General features: G+C 44.6%; 1 protein-coding gene across 1 annotated transcript in view; it reads left to right on the forward strand.

Annotated features, from left to right (window-relative positions):
- Positions 1-226: 226 nt before the first annotated feature.
- fgf22 (fibroblast growth factor 22) overlaps positions 227-19,080 on the forward strand; it is a 29,967-nt gene continuing 11,113 nt past the window's right edge. Inside the window, exon 1 of the mRNA XM_084355785.1 lies at positions 227-1,277. Within this exon, the coding sequence (XP_084211911.1) occupies positions 905-1,277 (373 nt within the window). The 5' untranslated portion in view covers positions 227-904. The remainder of the gene's footprint in view (positions 1,278-19,080) is intronic.

Genomic DNA, 19,080 nt, shown 5'->3' on the forward strand with positions numbered 1-19,080 from the left:
GACTGACTGACTGACTGCACACAGCAGAGCGTGAGGCCGTTCACTTACTGCTTCACTGCCCCGTGCTAGCTGACACACACTCGCTGACTGCCGCTCACTCTGACACATACAGACACACTCAGTCACTCTCTCTCTCTCCCTCTCTCTCTCTCTCTGTCTCTCTCTCTCTCTGTCGCAAACACACACCGGCTCTCTCCCTCCCATACTCACTCACTTGCTCACTCCCTCTCTCTTTCTCTTTTCCTCTCTCAGTATCACACACTCTCTCACACACACACAGACACACACACTTGCACAGAGTCAGTAACCAACCCTCATTCAACTCCCTCTCAGCCACGGGTCAGCAGCTCAGACAGGCACCTTGTTCCTATTCAGCTGGAAAGGGTAGAGCATCACAAGGTGCACACAGACAGACAGACACACACACTCACACACAAACACACACATATCCATACACACACAGACAGGCACTCTGACACACACACACACACACATGCGCATCCTCATCCATCCCAGGACTTTATCTGTGGCACGGGGACAGAAGACCTCAGTCCAAGGAGGAGGACAAACAGAGAAACAAGGAGCGGCACTAAAGATGAACTTTTAAAAGGTGGATTCATCAGACTTCATCACTTCATGAAAGGATCGGGCGAACACAATCGGGAGATAGACTGAAGATGACAACTGGAGAAACTTTGACAAGCTTGTTGCAGTAGGAAGGCCTGCTGTCAGCCCAAAGTGGAGATTGGCCGCCTGTCACATCCAGAGGATCTGCTGTGAGTGCCATTTCCCTCCCTTCTCACTTCAGGACCCCCACCCTCTTGTCATCCCTCCACTGGGACATCCTCCAATCATCAGCATGCCTACAGCTTGCACAAGGTGCACCTTGGGAGTCTGACCCACCATGTGCAGATGGACGCCGTCCGTAGCTCATCTCTGTCCTGAACCTGCCCTCGGCACCTCCACTGTCGTAACCTCCGCTGGGCGACCTCTCCCCCTGCCCAGTGCAGCCTCCCTTTGCCTGGCATGCTTCACCCTGCTCCTGGTCACCGCTGGCACTGCCACAGGGGCCTGTCCTCCTGGGGTAGGGCATGAACCCCTTCAGGTGCTGGCGAGTGGCATCAACTGTTCATGGACGTTGGAAAGGCACACTCGCAGTTACAATCACCTAGAGGGCGACGTCCGACTGCGGCGACTTTACTCTGCCAACAAGTTTTTCCTCTGCATTGACAAAACAGGCAAGGTGGACGGGACTCGGCGGAAAAACTATGCAGACAGTAAGTAGCTGGCACGGCCAGAGTGCACCTAGATTCAAATGTGTGTTGGCTGGACTTTCTTATCTGTTCACTTTTATAGCGGTTCATAGGGATATCCTATGATTCATTCACTGCTGAGCTATTTATGTTGTGTTTAGAGCATGAGAGACGCGTTGCTAGGTAAGAAGGGAATGCCCTGGTGTGGAATTAGGCTCCTCATGGGACGGCCGGCACAACAAAGCTGACTTGAGGAGAGACGTTGAGCATCAGTTGGTGATGCAAACTGGGCTTAAAGCTTCGGTTTCAGGGATTAACTTGTCAAAACTGTGATGAGAGTGCATCAGTTATAAGTAGCAGGTGTACACAGAAACACATTCCTCCAACAAACACAAACAGTTTGATCAGTCTTCAGTAATAAGACTGCAGTTACAGTCAGATTTAAGGCTGTGCGTTGGCCTCATGCAACCTGCATTGGTATTTGAACTTTTTTTATGGACCCATTTGCTGTTCATCATATTTTGGCAATCGTGCTCACAGCTGTAAATCTCTCTGTAGAGTCTTCTAGGATTGTAGCTCTCCTTCTGCCTCTTAGCACCTGCTCAGACCGGACAACACTCCCCAAAGTGTAAAGTGATTGCTGCATTGAGCATGTGTTCCAGATAGATCCAGATTCTGTTGGAAAGTGGTTCAGGGACACCTGAGAAGAGGTGCTTCATAGAGCAGCCGTGCCTCCTCAGTGTATCTATCAATGGGTGTCTTTCAGATGCTTGACCAGGTCAGATGAGCCGACTGGTCATGATCTGACCTCCTTCTCCATTAGTCACTGGCTGACTGGTTAGCCCTTAGAGACGTTTATGCCTTCGACGGTAATATTTATGTTTTTGGTCGTTAATGCCTTTTTACACAAGTGGGTGAGTCAGAGTTTTTCCACACAGCTACTGGGGGCAGGAGCAGCTGCTGCATCCAGCTAACAGGCCAGTCTGTCTGTTGCCACTGTTTCACTGAGCTCCAAGCTGCAGACTGGATGACATTTGTTAACCTGTCGGGATTAGTCACCTGGCAGAATCTTTTAAAACCACCCACACTGGTAGAAATGAGTTATTACTGTGTTACATTTTGACCCAACGTTGGGACATTACTCTCTCATATTAGGGGTAATATATGTCAGCTACCACAATAAAATATTACTCCCAAACTTTGCTCGAATTTGACACTTCAGAGTTCATGCTGGAAGACTGGTAGCAAGTTGGCAACGTGAAGGAGTTTGAATTAGTGCTCAGAGAGCCTGTGCCTGTGGATTGTGAAATCCATGCTTTTTCTTGCCATAGCCATGTCATTAATGCTTCAGCGGTTGCAGTACCTCTCTATGAAAAAGTGCAGTCCCCCTCAAAAGTAATGTCCTCATACACTTGAGCCATCATCCTCTCATTTCCTTTGGTGGAAAGAACGATTCTTTCTGCACTCACACAGAGCGAGGGGAGGGTGTGTACCTGCACCCCGAACTGAGCACAGTGCCAAACCGGTGGTCACCTTGTGGTCAGTCTGCGGTTGCGCCTCACAATGGGGCAGATCTGGTTTAAGGCTGGTTTGAGGTCTCGCTCTGTTTTTGTGTGGGCTACCGTTACTGCCATCACACAAGGAGGCTTTCAATCAGACTTAAAGCCTTCTGACTCTCACATTATCTTCATACTGCTACAGTAGCCATGCTATAGATTAGGGTGGCAGGACAAGCAGGAAGTCGTACATATTTAATGACAAGGTCAGTGACAGAGATACTGGGGTCTCTCACAGGAAGGAGGACACATTTCGAAATATCTTTTTCCATCTGTTGTCAAACTTGATATAATATGTGCTCAATTTTTTATATTATGTGTATTATTCCATTGCTTTCTGCAAGATATAACGCTTCCCTGCCCGACTCAGCCCACACTAGCTGAGCTCAGGGCTGTCCTGAGCCTGCACGCAACTTTTGCCCAGCAGTCTGGCCGACCCCTCCTCTGTCCTCTGTGTTGCCCTTACACTCTTGTCGACACAGCTACATTGCCCCGACAGCTCTGCCTGCTACACCCAGGCCCCCGTCCCTCACCTCCACCCCACTCAGTTTTTCCAGCCCAGGCTCCCAGCTCCCTCTCAGGTGCAAAAACAGTTGGAATTAGTCAACAGGCTCTCTGCTAATTGAGGTTGGAAAATATTGTATCAATCCCAGTGGAGCAGGGGCATGGAACAGCTGAGGGAAGAGGTAGAAGGACTGGACGAGGTTGAAGGAAGGGAGATAGAGAAAAATTACAAAAACAGCCATGATAAATGACTGCACTTTTGTTTATCTCCCTTGAGTTTCAGTTTGTGAGGAATTAGCTAGCTGTATGAAAAGCGAAAAGACTGTAGAGAAGACACCGCCTCACCAGATGTTATTGATGGAAGGATTGCGAGTGATGAAATTCAAAACTTTCACCCAGTCACAGACAGGACAGGCTGAGTGTGTATCAGTTCCATCTCCAAAGCGTCCCGAGAAAAATGTCCTGTCCTGTGAGCACACATGCGGAAATACACACAAACACACACACTCAAACACACACAAACACTAAAGTTTCAGGTATCTGCTTTGTTATCAGAATAAAGCATGCTTTAAGCTGACAGCGACTATACCGCATTTGTTAGTTAAACGAGAGAGATAGCAATCGGACAAGATAAGCGACTCGGCTACAGCTCGTGAAAGCACACGCTCTAAATATAGATCCACCGACCACTTGATCATCGAGCTTACTAAAAATAACTTGTTGAAATAGCCACAAGAAGAGACAAAGTACAGTGCTTTGAGGGGCCGAATGGGAGGGCCTCGACATGTTTTTCTTTTGACCTATGGCAAAGCAGTGAAGGATCGAGGGGAAAAACACACCCAAGTGTTTACAAAAGCTCCAGAGGCAGGTACGCATCATATCCTGTCCTAGGTCATCGGTCATAGCCTGCTAATTAGACAGCACAACAGCTGTGCGGGCACACCCAGCAACCATTTCATGATCAATTGCAACAGCAAATCATAAAACTAAGTAGAGAGTAGAGTACAGGAAAGAAACTGCTCTGTGTGTACGGTCACTCAAGTCAAACTCAATCAATACATCAGGGCTAATTGAAATTTTACAGCTTTAATTGTGAGTTTTCAATTTATTCCCCCCTTTCCGTTTTGTCTTAGAAATTCTTAGAGGTGGTTTTTTTGGCATGCCGCGCTGCATGTACTTCTTTAATGTTATGTTTAATTTTTTCATCCCATTTTAAAGGATGGACTGTTACATTTTGGGTGTGTGTGGCTGAAGGCATCAAACGTTTGTGCAGCCTCCAGGTAGTGACAGCCCGTTCACCCTTAGGAAATAAGGTCACCTCACCGCGGCGCAATAATCGCAGAAGTCACTACGGCCGTTCTGCCCCTGCAGCCGTGCGGCTCTCACAGCCAGGGCGTGTTGTGTTTACCAAATTTCCCTTGGTGTGCAACATCTTGCTGTTTGATGTGAGAGTTTTCCTAGTTCATGAGTGTATTTGACTTGGATGGGACCCATGGGAAGAAAATCTTCCACCCTACTGAAATATGTTGTTGAAATTATTCAAACTTGTTTTAGACAGGGGAAAGTGTCACTCGCCAAGGAGAGACTGACTTGAATTTGAAAATGGGAAAAGACAGGACGTGTGCTGCAGACAGATGACTAAATCTAGCTGAAAGATTTGACCAGTTAGACAGCATCGGCCGTGATGAAAATATTAAACTCGGCACAACCCAATTGCCAGAGTAAATGTTGGCATTGTACATTTCTGCAGGCCATGGATATGTTGAAACCTTACATTTCTTAATGTTGCAACTTTACGTTTCGTTGGGTTTAATTTTCCATTTTATCTTGTGACATCGCTGCATTTATTGTCTGGTTAGGTTTAGGGCATACAAATCACTCAGTTAGGGTTAGGAAATGATGTTCTGACTTCCCGTCAAAACACAATAGTCACAAGGTTTTTGAAAAGATATCTAGTGGTTTCACACTTACAAATGTGTAAATGTGTCATCTCAAACTGCAACTCCATCTCCATTCCCTCCATCTCCTGATGTGAAATTCAGGTTATAAACATGTAATTTACAGAGAATTATCTGCTGAATCTGCAGCTCTCCTCGGCTTTATGGAGCTTCATCAAGTTTCAGCTGATTGTTTGGACGTCTGACAAATTTGCTGTTCTGGTTAGCATTGTTCCAGTCGCACGATGTAGCCACTTTCATTGAAAAAGCTCCAAAAAACCCATTGTACACTGTACCTGCTTAGCACCAGACAACAGACAGACAACAAGTTAGCATCTAGCTAGTGAACACAGTGAACAGAACATTAATATAATGACCCCAAACACAATCTCAAATGAATGCTAACCAGCTAGCCCACAACATTGTTAGACATTGATATTTGGTTGAATCTAGGTTGTGATGCCGAGTGACCAAATCCAAGTATCTGTTAAACGTCAAATGTTAAATTGTAACATCATTAAACAGTGACTTTTTGTTGGTTTTACAACAAGGTGTTTAGTAACTAATTCCACGTTTATCCAACGTCGGAGATTGATGTCAAGCCATTGGGTTTTGCCGTCACACCAAATGTCCATAACAAACCAAAATTTACGTCCAATGTTTGAGGTTGATGTCGACCCAATGTCGGGGTTTGTCAGACATCTGATTTTTAATTGGCCACTATTGTGCTCACTACTAGTGTTCTCTGCCCTCTCATGGCCAAAAATATCAGTTATGTTAAATAACAGATGTACTGGTCTTTTATTTAAATCATTTATCAATGTAAATACCACGATTTGGTTACGCCAGTTGTTAATAAATCCACCACTGAGTTGTGAGACAGGTTCTCAGCAACAACTAGAGAGTTTTAACTAGATTTGGTTGCACCATTAAATGCCTTTGCCAGTTAAGACTTTAGAAACATGTAAGCCAGTTGCTAAGAAAACATTTGCAGAGCCTGCAGTTATCTCTTATTTAATTTTGCTTCATTTATTTTTGAATGCTTGGAGACATGTGCATGTTTCAGAGGTATAGTATTCTCATCAGATCGTGATGTTCAGATCGTCAGTTAGCCTGAAATGTGAAATTTAAAAGCATTTTGTTGAAGTGTCAGGTCAGCTGTGTTGTCTACCATGTTCAGTTGTACTTCTTCTACTCTTCATTTTAAATGCCTCATATATTAGGAGTCGTTACTTTTCTTTACTGGCTCTTATTGGCTGTGAATGTTTACTAAAATCTCATCTCTGCTTATTTTTGTTTGGTGAAACCTGCTTAAATTTAAGGATGGATAAATCTCAGGAAATACACAGGAAGTAAATTTAAGTACCACTCATGAACAGTTAGTCATACAGTAAACTACTCTCAAGCTCTTGTTAAGTACTCACCATTCAGATATATTAAACCAGAATACACTTCAGAAGACATTATTTTAACCAGAGCCCTAAAAATACATGTGTAAAAAGTGCTATAGAGGAGCTTAATGTTTCCACGAGGATTTTATTATTTTAAATTAACAAATTCCCGCTCAAAAACACCAGCTCAAGTGTTATCTAGACTGCAATGTAGGGACAATGGCATACACATGCCAAAGCGACAGACATTACAAAATGTCTGTACTCTGCTGTCTGCCATTTTAAAAGGTGTTAGGAAGTTCATTCTGTCCTGGCCATCCTCACCATGACTCACCATTAACTCTGGTAGGGCTCATGTGGGGACGTGTGACTGGATCAACCGCACCGTGGTTGGAGGGGCTAAGAGGGAAGCACCTGGCCGAAGGAAGTCTTTGGTGTTTTGAATCGGGAGAATACTCATGTTAATGAGGCTAGGAGAAGGGCTGGGGCGTGCTCTGCTCAGTATTGAGGTGGAAATTAAAGGCTAGAGGAGTGCTGGAGCGTTTCCCGTTGCTCATTAGGCATTATGTAAGGTTTCCTCTGGGTCGTCTCAACTGAGAAGGGATTCGTGGACATTTTGGATGCCAACAGGAGGGTAAAATCCCACGAATCATGCATTTATTATCCCCCCACCGCCCCCAATAAGGACAGTGCATGGCCTCAGCCTGTGGGAGACAAATGAAAACCGACCCGATGCCAGCTGTTCCTGATGTTAAGAGGCCGAAGGCTAAATAAAACATCTCTGGCACACGGATGCACGTTAGTTCTCTCTCTCAAACGCAGACACATACACACACTATCACTGTCCTGGGAACGTTGCAGGACAAGAGTGTCAGTGTCACCCTAATTAGCCGAGCATCCCTGGTTTCTGCCACCAGGGTTTGATATCATGAATGGGCCCGAGAAATGTAGCAATTAGTAGCTAACAACCTTTAGCAGTCTGGCGGCGGCTCCTCTCTGGGATTTACTGGGTTCATCAGCAGGTTTATAGAGTCTGACTTTGGCTCCAGCAGCCAATTCAGTTATAGCATCCCACAGCTCTGAACATCCTGTGGGTGTGAAGGGAACACAAAGGAGAAGACTTCACAGTGCCAGTAACCGGCTACTTGGATCTTAAAGCCGTTGATAAAAGATGTTTGCACTGATGTTCTGAAAAGCTTCTGACAGTGAATACAAGGTTCGGCATATCAACTTCTAGATACTTGAAGGACGAAAATAGTGTAAACACCAGAAAATGATTAAAGAGTGTAATAGAGCAAGATTGAGGTTTGACTCTTTCAACATTCTTTCGGCCAGGAAAAATAACCTTTATATTTGCCTCTTTTTTTCCCGTGAGCAGGCTATCAGTGGCCATCCAAAAACTACTCCCTCCATGATTTAGGTGTTTTATACAGCATTGTAATGAGCCACAATTAATTACAGTAAGGCAACGCAATATTAACATGGTCACAGCCAAGCAGTAAGGTTTTAAAGATTTTGCCCTTTCCCTCAATGAGAACACATTAGCAGTGTTCTTAGTGTGTGTGCTTTTTTTTGTGAAAGGTGTAAAATGAGTATTAATTAGATCAGTTGGGAACAGTCGGCCAGCTAGTCTTACTCATGCAGCACCACATGTTTGAAATCACTCGCCAAAGGAAATTCTCACCAAGGAGCAGCTGCCACTCACGTCTCAGACCCTGCAAGCACACACACACACACGCACTGACGTAATCAGCCCATTGAGTCAGGGGAGACAGGTCTTGCCTCAGCCTTAGATAGACCAAGACAGATTAATGGTTTTGTTTTGACCCTTCCAATAAAGCCTCTCACCTCCCTGCTCGAACTGAGCCAGACATCATGTCTTGGAAGGCGTTTAACCACTGGCCCAGGAATAAAGAAGCTGAAAGAGAACCCCTTGCTGTAGAGAGGAAAAAAGAAACAACTTGGCATCCCTAAATACAGCTACGGCTGACTGGCTAATGGTACGGGAGTTTAAAGGTGTTCAGATTTAACGTAAAATCACAAGGAGCCCGGGACTAGGAAGCAATAATAGCTGGAATGTAATGCACCTGTTGCCCCAAAGACACATATCCCTCCCTGTCGGATTCGGTCCAGATCATAAAGGAAGTAATAAGAGGCCGTAAAATCAGTCTTTCTCCTAGGTGACATTCAGGTAAATCTGGGGCTCCCCACCCTTTTATTTTCCTGCGAGGCTATGAGAGCCAAAAGAGCACGCTGGACCTCCGTGGACTTTTGAACAGACTTTAATCTCTCTCACAACTCGCACACATAAAACAGAGCAACCAGAACCTGCCCATCAATCGGTGTGGCTAAATATTGACTCGCTGTCAGGCAATCATGTCATAAAAATCTAGTTAACTGCTCCTGGATATGTGTAATAGACTGGAAATCTATTTACTCATGACACCTTTGTGGAGACATGCTGCTGCATCAGTCTGAGATTCATATCTGTTAACGACACATATTCAATAATTAACTGCTCTGTGCAGCACATTAGATGTTTTGCACCAGAGCGCCTGTGATGATATAATATTTCTTTATTATTACATCATGTTTCTCTGTGTGTTTAAAGGTTTTGAAGAGCAGTTTTAAACAAGACCAAGAGTCTACAGCCATATAATGCTACTAATAATATTATAAAGAAAACTAAGTTTTTGATTGTGATCAGGTGGTGCCTAGGGGAAGGTCATGGGATTACCATAAAATCATGGAGATTTATCCTCAGGGGAGCAAGTCATTTTTTCTCCAGTCCGTCTTGTAGATGTTGAGATACTTGACAGAATAAATGAAAACTTTGAGCTTATTGTGGCACAGTAAGGTCAGTAGATTTATCCCCAGGGTACAATGAACATCTATACAACATTTTATGATAATTTATCAAATAGCTTTCAAGACATTTCACCAAAAGACAAGTGAAGTAATCATCAAAGTCAGTTGCATGTGTCCTCTGGGGAGCATGAATGCCTGTACCAATAATTTCACACCAGTGAATCTAGTAGATGTTGAGATATTTCACAGAATAAGTGGAAACTTTGAGCTTCTAAATGAAAAGTCAAAAAATTAGCAAAATCAGTAGATTGATCCTCTGGGCACCATGAGTATCAAAACAAAACACTGGAAAAGTGAGGGGATCACCAAAGTCAGTAGGGTTTATCTGCTGGAGACCATGCATTTCTTAGTCTTAAATCAAACTTTAATGAGTATACATAATAGTAGCTTTGGAAATATTTCTGGAACAAAGAGGTGAACTGATCGAAAACATTTCATACAGCATTTTTTATTTTTTTTATTTAATTCTTAAAACCCCCAGTGTGAGACTTGAGTGCATTTCAGTTGTTGTCCACTGAGTACAGATCCCCATGTACGTGGGTCACAACAAAGAATTTGAGACCACACGGACTGACAACTGGGTGGGAACAGGGTCAAATCTCAAATTTTAAAACTTGAACAGAAAAAAAAAAGATTTAACACGTGATATTTTGATTTGTCTTGGATTTAGATGACAGTTTTATAAAAGCAAACAAATAATCTGTCAGATTTTGTTCCATTAGTTGAACAACCTCTGCGCTGAAGCTGTCGTGCTTTGAAGACTGAAACAGAGAAGTCGCTGTCTGGACTGAATATCCGTGTTGCAAATGCATTTCCTGAAAGTAGGATAATTAATGCAAATGCGGACGGCTAAAAACAGCAACTCTGGTGCAGGTCTGTGCATACCAACAGGTTGAGACCATACAGCGTCTTCTCTGAACTCCATAACACACATCCACCCATACCTGCTTTTTATCTCTGAGGCCATTTCTCTAAACGAACACAAGCAGGATGTGAGTATCGTGTCAGGGCTCTTTGAATGTGTGTGTACATTTAGGATGCATGCGCCTGTGTTTATACTCGTGCCATTGCAGGAGCATGAAGTGGACCCTAAACTGAAAAAGATGTGCGTTTCCTTTCCCTAATGGCTAATATGAACCAGACTTTACCTCGCACTCAATTCAGACACACGCATGTGTGTGTGTGTGTGTGTGTGTGTGTCTGAACGCACGCTGACATGTGCAAGCTTGTGTGCACACGGGTGTTTTTCCCGTCTGGAAGGCCATGCTCCTCATTAGAACACAGCGGGTGGCACGAAGCATTGTAGAGATACAGTTAGAGCTGGACAGTAAAGTCCTCACCGGACATCAGACCAGTCCTGTGATCGTTGTCCTGGCCGTAGCTTCTCCTTTGCATAACAAATTTTGTCTTGCCAAGTAAAATTTTTTATGAATGACTTGGGACAAGTTTGCATTGTGGTCAGCAATTTTCTGCTGCTTACACCTGCATTCATTCATAACTGTTCAGATAATATGCAAATGTCTATGTAAAACACCATGTTTTAACCGTATCTTTGCAAAGATAATGCTGCTTTTACATAAATCCTCTCCCTCCGTACTCATTCCTCCTCACCTACTGTATATACACATATCTTTCACTATCATCCTCTTGTTTCTTTTTCTTCTATCTATCTTGTCTACCCCTTTCAACCTATCACCATCTATCTCGCTGCTGTCTCCATTTCCCCCTCTCCTCCCCTGCAGTGGATAGGATTGGGGTCAGGGCCCTTTGGCCAGTGGAGCAAGTGACAGCTCTGACAGGGCCCTGATTTCACTCTTGTGCCTTCTGTCACCTCCCGGTATGCCCCGTCTCATTTTAATAATGTAAATATGGGGCAGGCTCAGGCCAGAGAGAATATTCTGTGTCCAGGAGCTCACTGACTGGAACCTCGCTGCACACCTGAGCCACACATGCACACACTTGGAGTTGGCAGTATTCTCCGAACTAACTTGGTTTGTTAGACTGCGGCTTAATACAGAACTACATGCAAAAAACCAAACAAAAACGTAATTTCTCAGTTATTAATACAAGTTTCGCTATGAGTAAACTGACAGTCAGCACATCAGTCGCAGCTAAAGACATGATCACTGTGTTGGTCATATAAGAGTTAAAGGTGCAGTTAAGCATTAGGTTGGGGGACTCATAAGAGATAGATTAAATATAATGGTCAACATCGAAGCAGCTGAGGGCAAGATATGCTGAATTTTAATCTCTAGCAGTGGCAGACTCAGGATGTTTGAGGGGCAGGGGCAAAACAAATGAAAGGAACACCTCATGCAAGATGGGGGCACCAACACGCAGAAAGTCATGATATATTTAAAATTTACTTCAACACATTTTTTCCACTGGAAAAAAAAAAATCCCCAAATTTCCCAGTGTTGGACTTGGGCGTTGTCGTGAATGCTATTTACAGTAGTAATCGTAATTACTGTAACTTTTGCATGACATGAACACAACATGAGTCAGTCCGCCAGCCTGCGCAGTCGAAGCTAAAAATGTGCAAACGCACCGTATTTTATTTTCTTTGAAGTACATTGCCAGCTACCCACACTCACATGCTTGTCACCTACAAGGGGCTCTAATAGCTTCGGCAACTTATTCTTCTCTGATCAAGAAATGCTGGGAATGCTGGTTTGGACCAGACGGGGATGTTCTTCAGTAACTACATGACGAGTTAAGTACTGACAGCCCAGGGTAGAAGACGTTAGGAAACTGTAAACAGGGCCTTTGTTTTCTCCTGATTGTGTTTCCACTCAGGGTGGCTGAGTCTGGTCTGGACAGCCATCCAAACCAGCCACAGATGCAACACACCAGCTTACTGCAATTAAGTGGCACAGGGGAATGACCTCAGTCTAATGTGGATCCCACCATCCCGCCTGCTCCTCCCAGGGTACCAAAGTTCAGGAAACTGCAGAAGCCGTGAGTCACAAAGCTCTCGGCGGGCAGATCTGTTCGTAACTATCTGTGAAGCCTTTGATAGCCTGCTCTTCGCTTGTTACGGATGTGATGCATGATTTGGAGGCCGTCTGCCCTCCATGATTAAAGAAGAGGCCTCCTGGTCGGTAAGATTGCGGCCCCTCAGTACCACAGACGAGCGCACCGTGGGCTTCGTTAACCTTGTTCACCTCTGCTATCCATCCAGCCATCCACCCCACCGCTCGCCCACTCCCTCGGGTCGTCCTCTAGTGTTACTTTTTCTTGCTTGTAAATTTGGGGTTTGATCAGCGGAGGGTCTTGGCCCTCTGATTCCGCATCCTGGAGGTCCCTAATGAACTGATTGATGTTCCATTATGTACAATCACAGCTTAGCATGTCCGAGGAAGTTACTGTTCAGTGGAATAACTACCACGGAGCGCATGCTGACAGGACGTTCAGGTACACTAATCACCGGTTGATGGGGAGTGTGTGTGTGGTAGAAGCGATTCCTCTGCGACTACAACCTTTGACCTGTCAAACTGATATTCTCTGTGAGCTTTGTGATTGTTTTTCACTAAACTCTTGTCTTTGCACTAACATTTAGTGCCAGTTGGAATCACTTCTGAGCACAACTGCCTCTACAAACACACACACAGACATATCCAGATGTGGACGGTGATTCTGGAGTATTGGGTCAGTCTGTCTGGGGATAAATCAGACAGACTAATGTGTCCTGTGAGGGGATGGAGGGTAATTGGTCACATTTGACCCCCGGCCTCGCGGACTGTGGGAACGCTGGCTTTATCTAGCAGCGGTAATTGGCTAATGAAACACTTCCGCAACTCCTCCACTAGATTGTCATCCACCGGTTGGGATTGGGTGAGGCATGTGCATGTGTGTTTGTGTGAGTGTGGCCGGCACAAGTGGCCAAGAGGCATGTGTGTGTGTGTGTGTGTGTGTAACTGTGTGTGCTGGCATATTTGTGTGTGTGTGTGTGAGTAGTACTAGAAAATAGCAGGATGCGGAACTCCCTGTGGCCATCTCCACAACGTTATCGACAGCATCAGTCCCATGATGCCTGCAGCACACTGATACATTGACAGAACGCACATTAATGCTTGTGTGGTCGCCATTGCAATTTAAATTTAGGTTTGAAGTAGAAATGGCTAATGTAATTCAAATTAAATCTGTAGCCCGAGGAAGCACTTTTTGTGCGGCGCATACTGACAGCGTAGCGAGGACATGACTGAGAGGAAGTCATACTCTCAATATCACGGTCGATACGACAGAGAGCCCTGTTATATTTTATCGAATTCTGCTCATGTTTTACAGTTGTTTGGTGTGATCATTTATCTGGGCACAGTCATGCCCACATCAATCGAAAGACAAGAAAACCAGGGAGGGGAGAGTGAGTTGTGGGGGTGGGTGGGGGGCACTAAGAAATAAAAAGGCTAAAGTTACGGTGGTGAGACAATGTCTCTGAGGTCCCATCAAATGAGCCATTCATAGATGCGGGCCTACCAGTTTGTGGAGCCAGGGAGACACTCCGATAGAGTGGGGCCCAGGGTGGCCTTGTCTTTTTGTCCCAAGCTGACCCCTGCTCTCCCGCCTGGCCTCTGCGCCCCTCACCTGGCCTGTCCCAGCGCACTGGTAACAGGATACCTGTAATTTGCTCTAATGGCCTTTGAAAGACCTGGCTGGGCTAATCCCTGGAGTACTTCTCCCAGCAGCACCGTATGAAAGGGTGGGGGTAAAAGGGCCGAGTGCGAGTCCTGAAAGAGGACCAGCCTCTGAATTGTGTGTGAGAGAATGTCACCCCTTGCGGCCGGGGCCGAGGGAGTGCGGGAGTCAGTTTTCAGCAGATCACCACCATGTGGCTTGTTCACAGGCTCGGTCTTGTAGAGAGGGAGATTGTCTCTGCTTTACACCTCCCTCAGTGGCTCAGTCTGGCACGCAGGGGGGAACGGGCCAAACACCGGCCTGCACACAACTTTGAGAGAGTGCACTTCAAATTGTTTCCAGATTCCTTTTCAAATTTGTGCTCAGGTAGTTCTTCATGGATGACATTTCCTTATTGAATAATAGAGATTGATATCCCCCAGTGCCGCAGAGCTGCATGGAGAGCAGGAATAACCAGGGAACGGTTTGACGTGAAGTTAGACGCTTAAATCGTCTTGCAAAAGCAAAGCAGCCAATGACTTCAGTCAAGGGAACGAAAATGGAGATGGACAAGAGACAGCAAGACAGGTTATGTTACTGTACACTGTCGGGTGTTATTATGGAGGCATAAAACTTCTATATATAAAACTGGTGACTGCAATGGATTTTGCAAAATTGGTTGCACATGCCGGTTAAAAAGAAGAATCGCTCATAGTTCGTATGAGCGATTCTTGCAAGAAGCCCAGTGGTGTGATAAAAATGATAATAATACTAATAACATCACTGTCCTTTGAATATGGCCTGAGATTAAAAGGACAGGAGAAAAATAATGTTATCAGTCTCATCTTTTGCTCTCGTCCCCCCAGAGATTTTAATGGAATGTGGGAACAGCAAGTGATATGTGGGCAGGGAGGACCAGCCCTCTGCCTGTCTTTTCTCTCCTTTCTTCCTGTCTTTTCTATCCATCGTTCTTGTTTTTTTTTTTGGTGGACCGCATGCAGCAAGTGAAATACACACACACGCAGACCAAGGTATAGGGGAGATTGCACACTGTGTGTACAGAGCGATTTAGAGAGTGACAGCATGTTTAGATCTGTGAACGTTCAAGTGTTTAAAAAAGAGAAAAGGGGGTACAAGAATAGTCCTGTTCCTTATTTCCTATGCTGCTACTTTAATTATGTACTTGTTTGAATTGTCTTTGATCAGAACAAACACGAGTTGAAGGATTCCTAACTGTCCAGGAATTCAGAGCTAAATTAGGCAAGAGAAACACTGTTCAGACTCCCAGAGAGTCTGAGCTTCAACAGAATCAGGTCTCAGGGCCAAGTAACTTGGCATGTTGGCCTGAATGTGCGGCTTTGAATAACATGTGGCGGGAGATCAGAGTGAGGGCTGTTCAGTTAATTTCATTACTGACTATCTTGGAGATTTTTCCTTGAAAAATCTTGTTTCTATTGCAAAAGTAAGAATACAGTGACAAAACCCGGAGAACTGCAGGCGCTTTGTGTGTTTTTGTGCGCGATCAGTCCAGCCCGGCTCGGCTCGGAGCAGACATATCTCATAGCTGTCGGTATGGCATGAATAAATTATCCCATTCCTGTGAGAGTTAATAGGTATGATGCATGTCCGGAGACCCGGCGCAGACAGGCCGCTTTAGGGAGGGAGAGGAGGGGTGACCCAGGCAGACTGAGACAGAGACCAAAGTGGTACGACAGGGGAGAAGTGAGGGACAGACGGGCAGTGAAAAGCAGGCTGGCAGATGGAAGACAGGAGGAAGGCGAGAAAGACAGGTACAGTTTGTAGTTTGCTGCGTGTAGATCGACAGCTGCTCCGCTTTGCAACAGAGGGCCGCTCTCAAAAACGCACACACACCAAAGTACAAACCCCTCGGCTGCTGGAACAGTGGAGCTCTCAGAGCGGCAGTCACAGCTCCTGTTAAAGAGACTGTAAATTTTTATTATTGCTGTCCAGAACTGGTCGGTCCATTAAACCAGTAAGGGCATTGCATCATATGTATTTTGAGCCCGGTCACACTTATTCAAACAAAAATAAATGTCATCATGTCATCACCGTGTGTATGAAACATTATGGACAGTGACTCAACGAGGGTGTTTTTACATTAATGAAAGGGAAATCCTGAGCAAACCCTCAACTTTGACCAAAATCGTTAAGTCCAACCTTTGGTGGAGTAAACCTCAGAATGAAGAGCATGAAGAAGCTGACCTCAGCCTCAACTAACATGTTTAAAATTGACCCAAAACCTCCCTAAAGCTGAACAAAAACCGGACAAGGTTTCTGAAAAAGGGCCATCATTTTTCTAGGTTCTGGTATAAGAATTTTGCTTTTGTCACACATGCAACAACCACAGATTATAGTCATGACTAGTGTTGGTACATTTAAATTCAAGACAAAACCTGCAATGCGAGAAGGTCATAACAAATGTGCAACTGCTTATAAACTGACTTTAGTAATATCCTTGGCATGTGCACATTTTAAAAAGACACCATTTCGAAAGATTTACAGCAGAAAATCATTGTGGCACTCCAATCAGTCACATCAAAGCAGGTACTTCTGCCTTTAAAAGCAGATGTACAGCACCTGCTCTGGCATCAGTCACTCATTGGGGTGTGGCCAAGTATTTGACACAGTGTTGGTGTGCCGTAGTGTGGACATTTCTAAGCGTTTTGATATAGTTTGTTGCTCTGAAATAAGAGTAACCTATTAGCGGCGCTTCACTGATGAGAGATCATCAAATGTGCCGATAAGCATTTATCTGTCTATCCTTTTTCCATCACCAGTGCCCCACCCCCTTTGCAAGTGCCCCTCCTCCCCTAGCGAGTTGCATATGCATAATATGCTTCTCAGGAATGAGTACATACTTAACGTTAGGTACTATTTATTTACAGTAAATCAATAAAGGTGGGGGTGGTGGCCTCCCCAAGATTGACTCCTTCTGGCGCCCCCCTATGAAAAATGTGTAGGGGCGGCCCTGTCTTTAGGTTCAGTTTTCATATTATGTTGCAACAACGTTGTGCTTAAGATCTGGTTAAGTTTAGGAACGAAAGCCACTTGGTTAGGGTTAGAAAAAGATCGTGTTTAGTCTTAAAATACCCACTTTGGCTGCCACACACATGGCTAAAAATTGCCCCAATGTCTCCTTAAAAATATCCAGTGGTTTCACACTTACAAACGTTGCAATACAGGCTTGACCTACGGACACTGACTTGGCAGCCTTCTCGCTTAACCTCACCATCTTCCCTGTATGACATGCACAAATGTAAAAGTATCTGTGGTTTGCCTTTGGGCTGGGGTGTACCCAATGTTATTCCACTGGAGAAGAAAAGAGGAATATAAATATTTTACTTCTTTAAAGAACTATATTTTCTAAACCAGCCAAGTTGCAACCAGTTATTATCAGTCAGCATGACGAATTGCATCGGACCACGTATCAGGATATACACTGTTTTTACCGACAACCCCTTTCTAAACCCATAGTGACCTCCCACCATGTGCTAATCAAGGGCTGTGTGCAGGTGATGGATTTGATCCAGAGGTCAAAAGTTTGGTTGGTAGAGTATACTTTACCAGGAGAATCCACAGGAGTCATGGTTCATCAGGAGACCATGTTTACTCTTGCCTTTCACTTAGTTCGGTGTGTCTTTGTATATGCGCTGTGCATCCATCCTCTGGTTTCAGCTAATCTAATGTGTCCGTGTGTGTGTGTGTGTGTGTGTGTGTGTGTGTTTGTGTGTGTGTGTGACCAATCAGACTGATCACTGAAAAAGAGACATGTAGCTAAAGGTGCAAAACCACCACTCAAATACCATCTGAAAACGTATTGAATGCTCTAATTTTTGCTTTTAAGTTCCACTCACACCATTAAATGAGTATTCAACTGATTGAATTTACCTTCACAACAACATTACAGGGCTGCTTAAAGCTATTTTATAGGCTCCTTGTGAGGTGGTGGAATATACAGGAATTTTCGAACTGCGAACTCCAAAGTCCAGCACACTGCGGTCCCTGTAAATTATCTTCCCGTCTCTGCAGCACTGTCATATTTCACAGCAAATTGGAGATCGGCTTTCATATGAACCACTCACTGAAATGAGATCATCACTGGCCCACTGCTACTGTTATTTATTTTCCGCAATATTTATTGATAACTGTCAGGATCCGGGTATATGAGCCTCCTGACCTGACATTCCTTCATCTGTCAGCAACCAATCGATATGAAGTGTGCGGCTTTTTCTGTCAAGGTTTGCAAGAGGGACCCAGACGCATGACTCCAAGCGGGCAGGTGGAAGTAACAAAAAGTGAGCTTTCATAACACAGACAGCAAACGCAGATGACCTGACAACGGTCTCCTGGGTGAAAGCCCTGTGTTTGTTTGACCCATCCATCAACCTCAACCTCCACCCTTCTTGGACTTTGTCACTCTTTATACTACGACATTTTTTATGCGTGGTAATTGGATGCATTGGTTTCGCAGAGAAAGGCTGGGCTGGTTGTGTTGATGTTTCGCCAAATGAGTCCCACTTTAAACTCATTGTAACATTTACAAATAGTATATCTTTCAAGCGGAGCATGTGAGGGTGGATCACTGATCATTCTCCCCGTGTGCCCTCTGAGCTCCTGACACAGAAGCAGGGATTTTTGTGCTGACACACCACTTGTAGCTGATTTGTCCCCACGGTCACCACATGCTGAGGGCCACAATCACAGTTTTTTTGTGGCCCAACATCATGTTGTCAGGGCGTGAACAATGGCCTCTGCCCTAAATCAATGCTGTGATTATGCTTTATGGGCTATTAAATTAAAGGGCCCTGTGCACATGACAACTTTTTCTTTTTTATAGATGTGATTCACCGGAAATCAAACATTTGTTATGAACCTGACTTCTCTGTCTTTCAACACGTGCTGTAAGTGAACTAGTTTGTATAAGTGGGGAAATCCC

Source organism: Pagrus pagrus, assembly GCF_965226575.1.
Source record: "Pagrus pagrus genome assembly, chromosome: 6".
In the NCBI taxonomy this organism is placed as follows: domain Eukaryota; kingdom Metazoa; phylum Chordata; class Actinopteri; order Spariformes; family Sparidae; genus Pagrus; species Pagrus pagrus.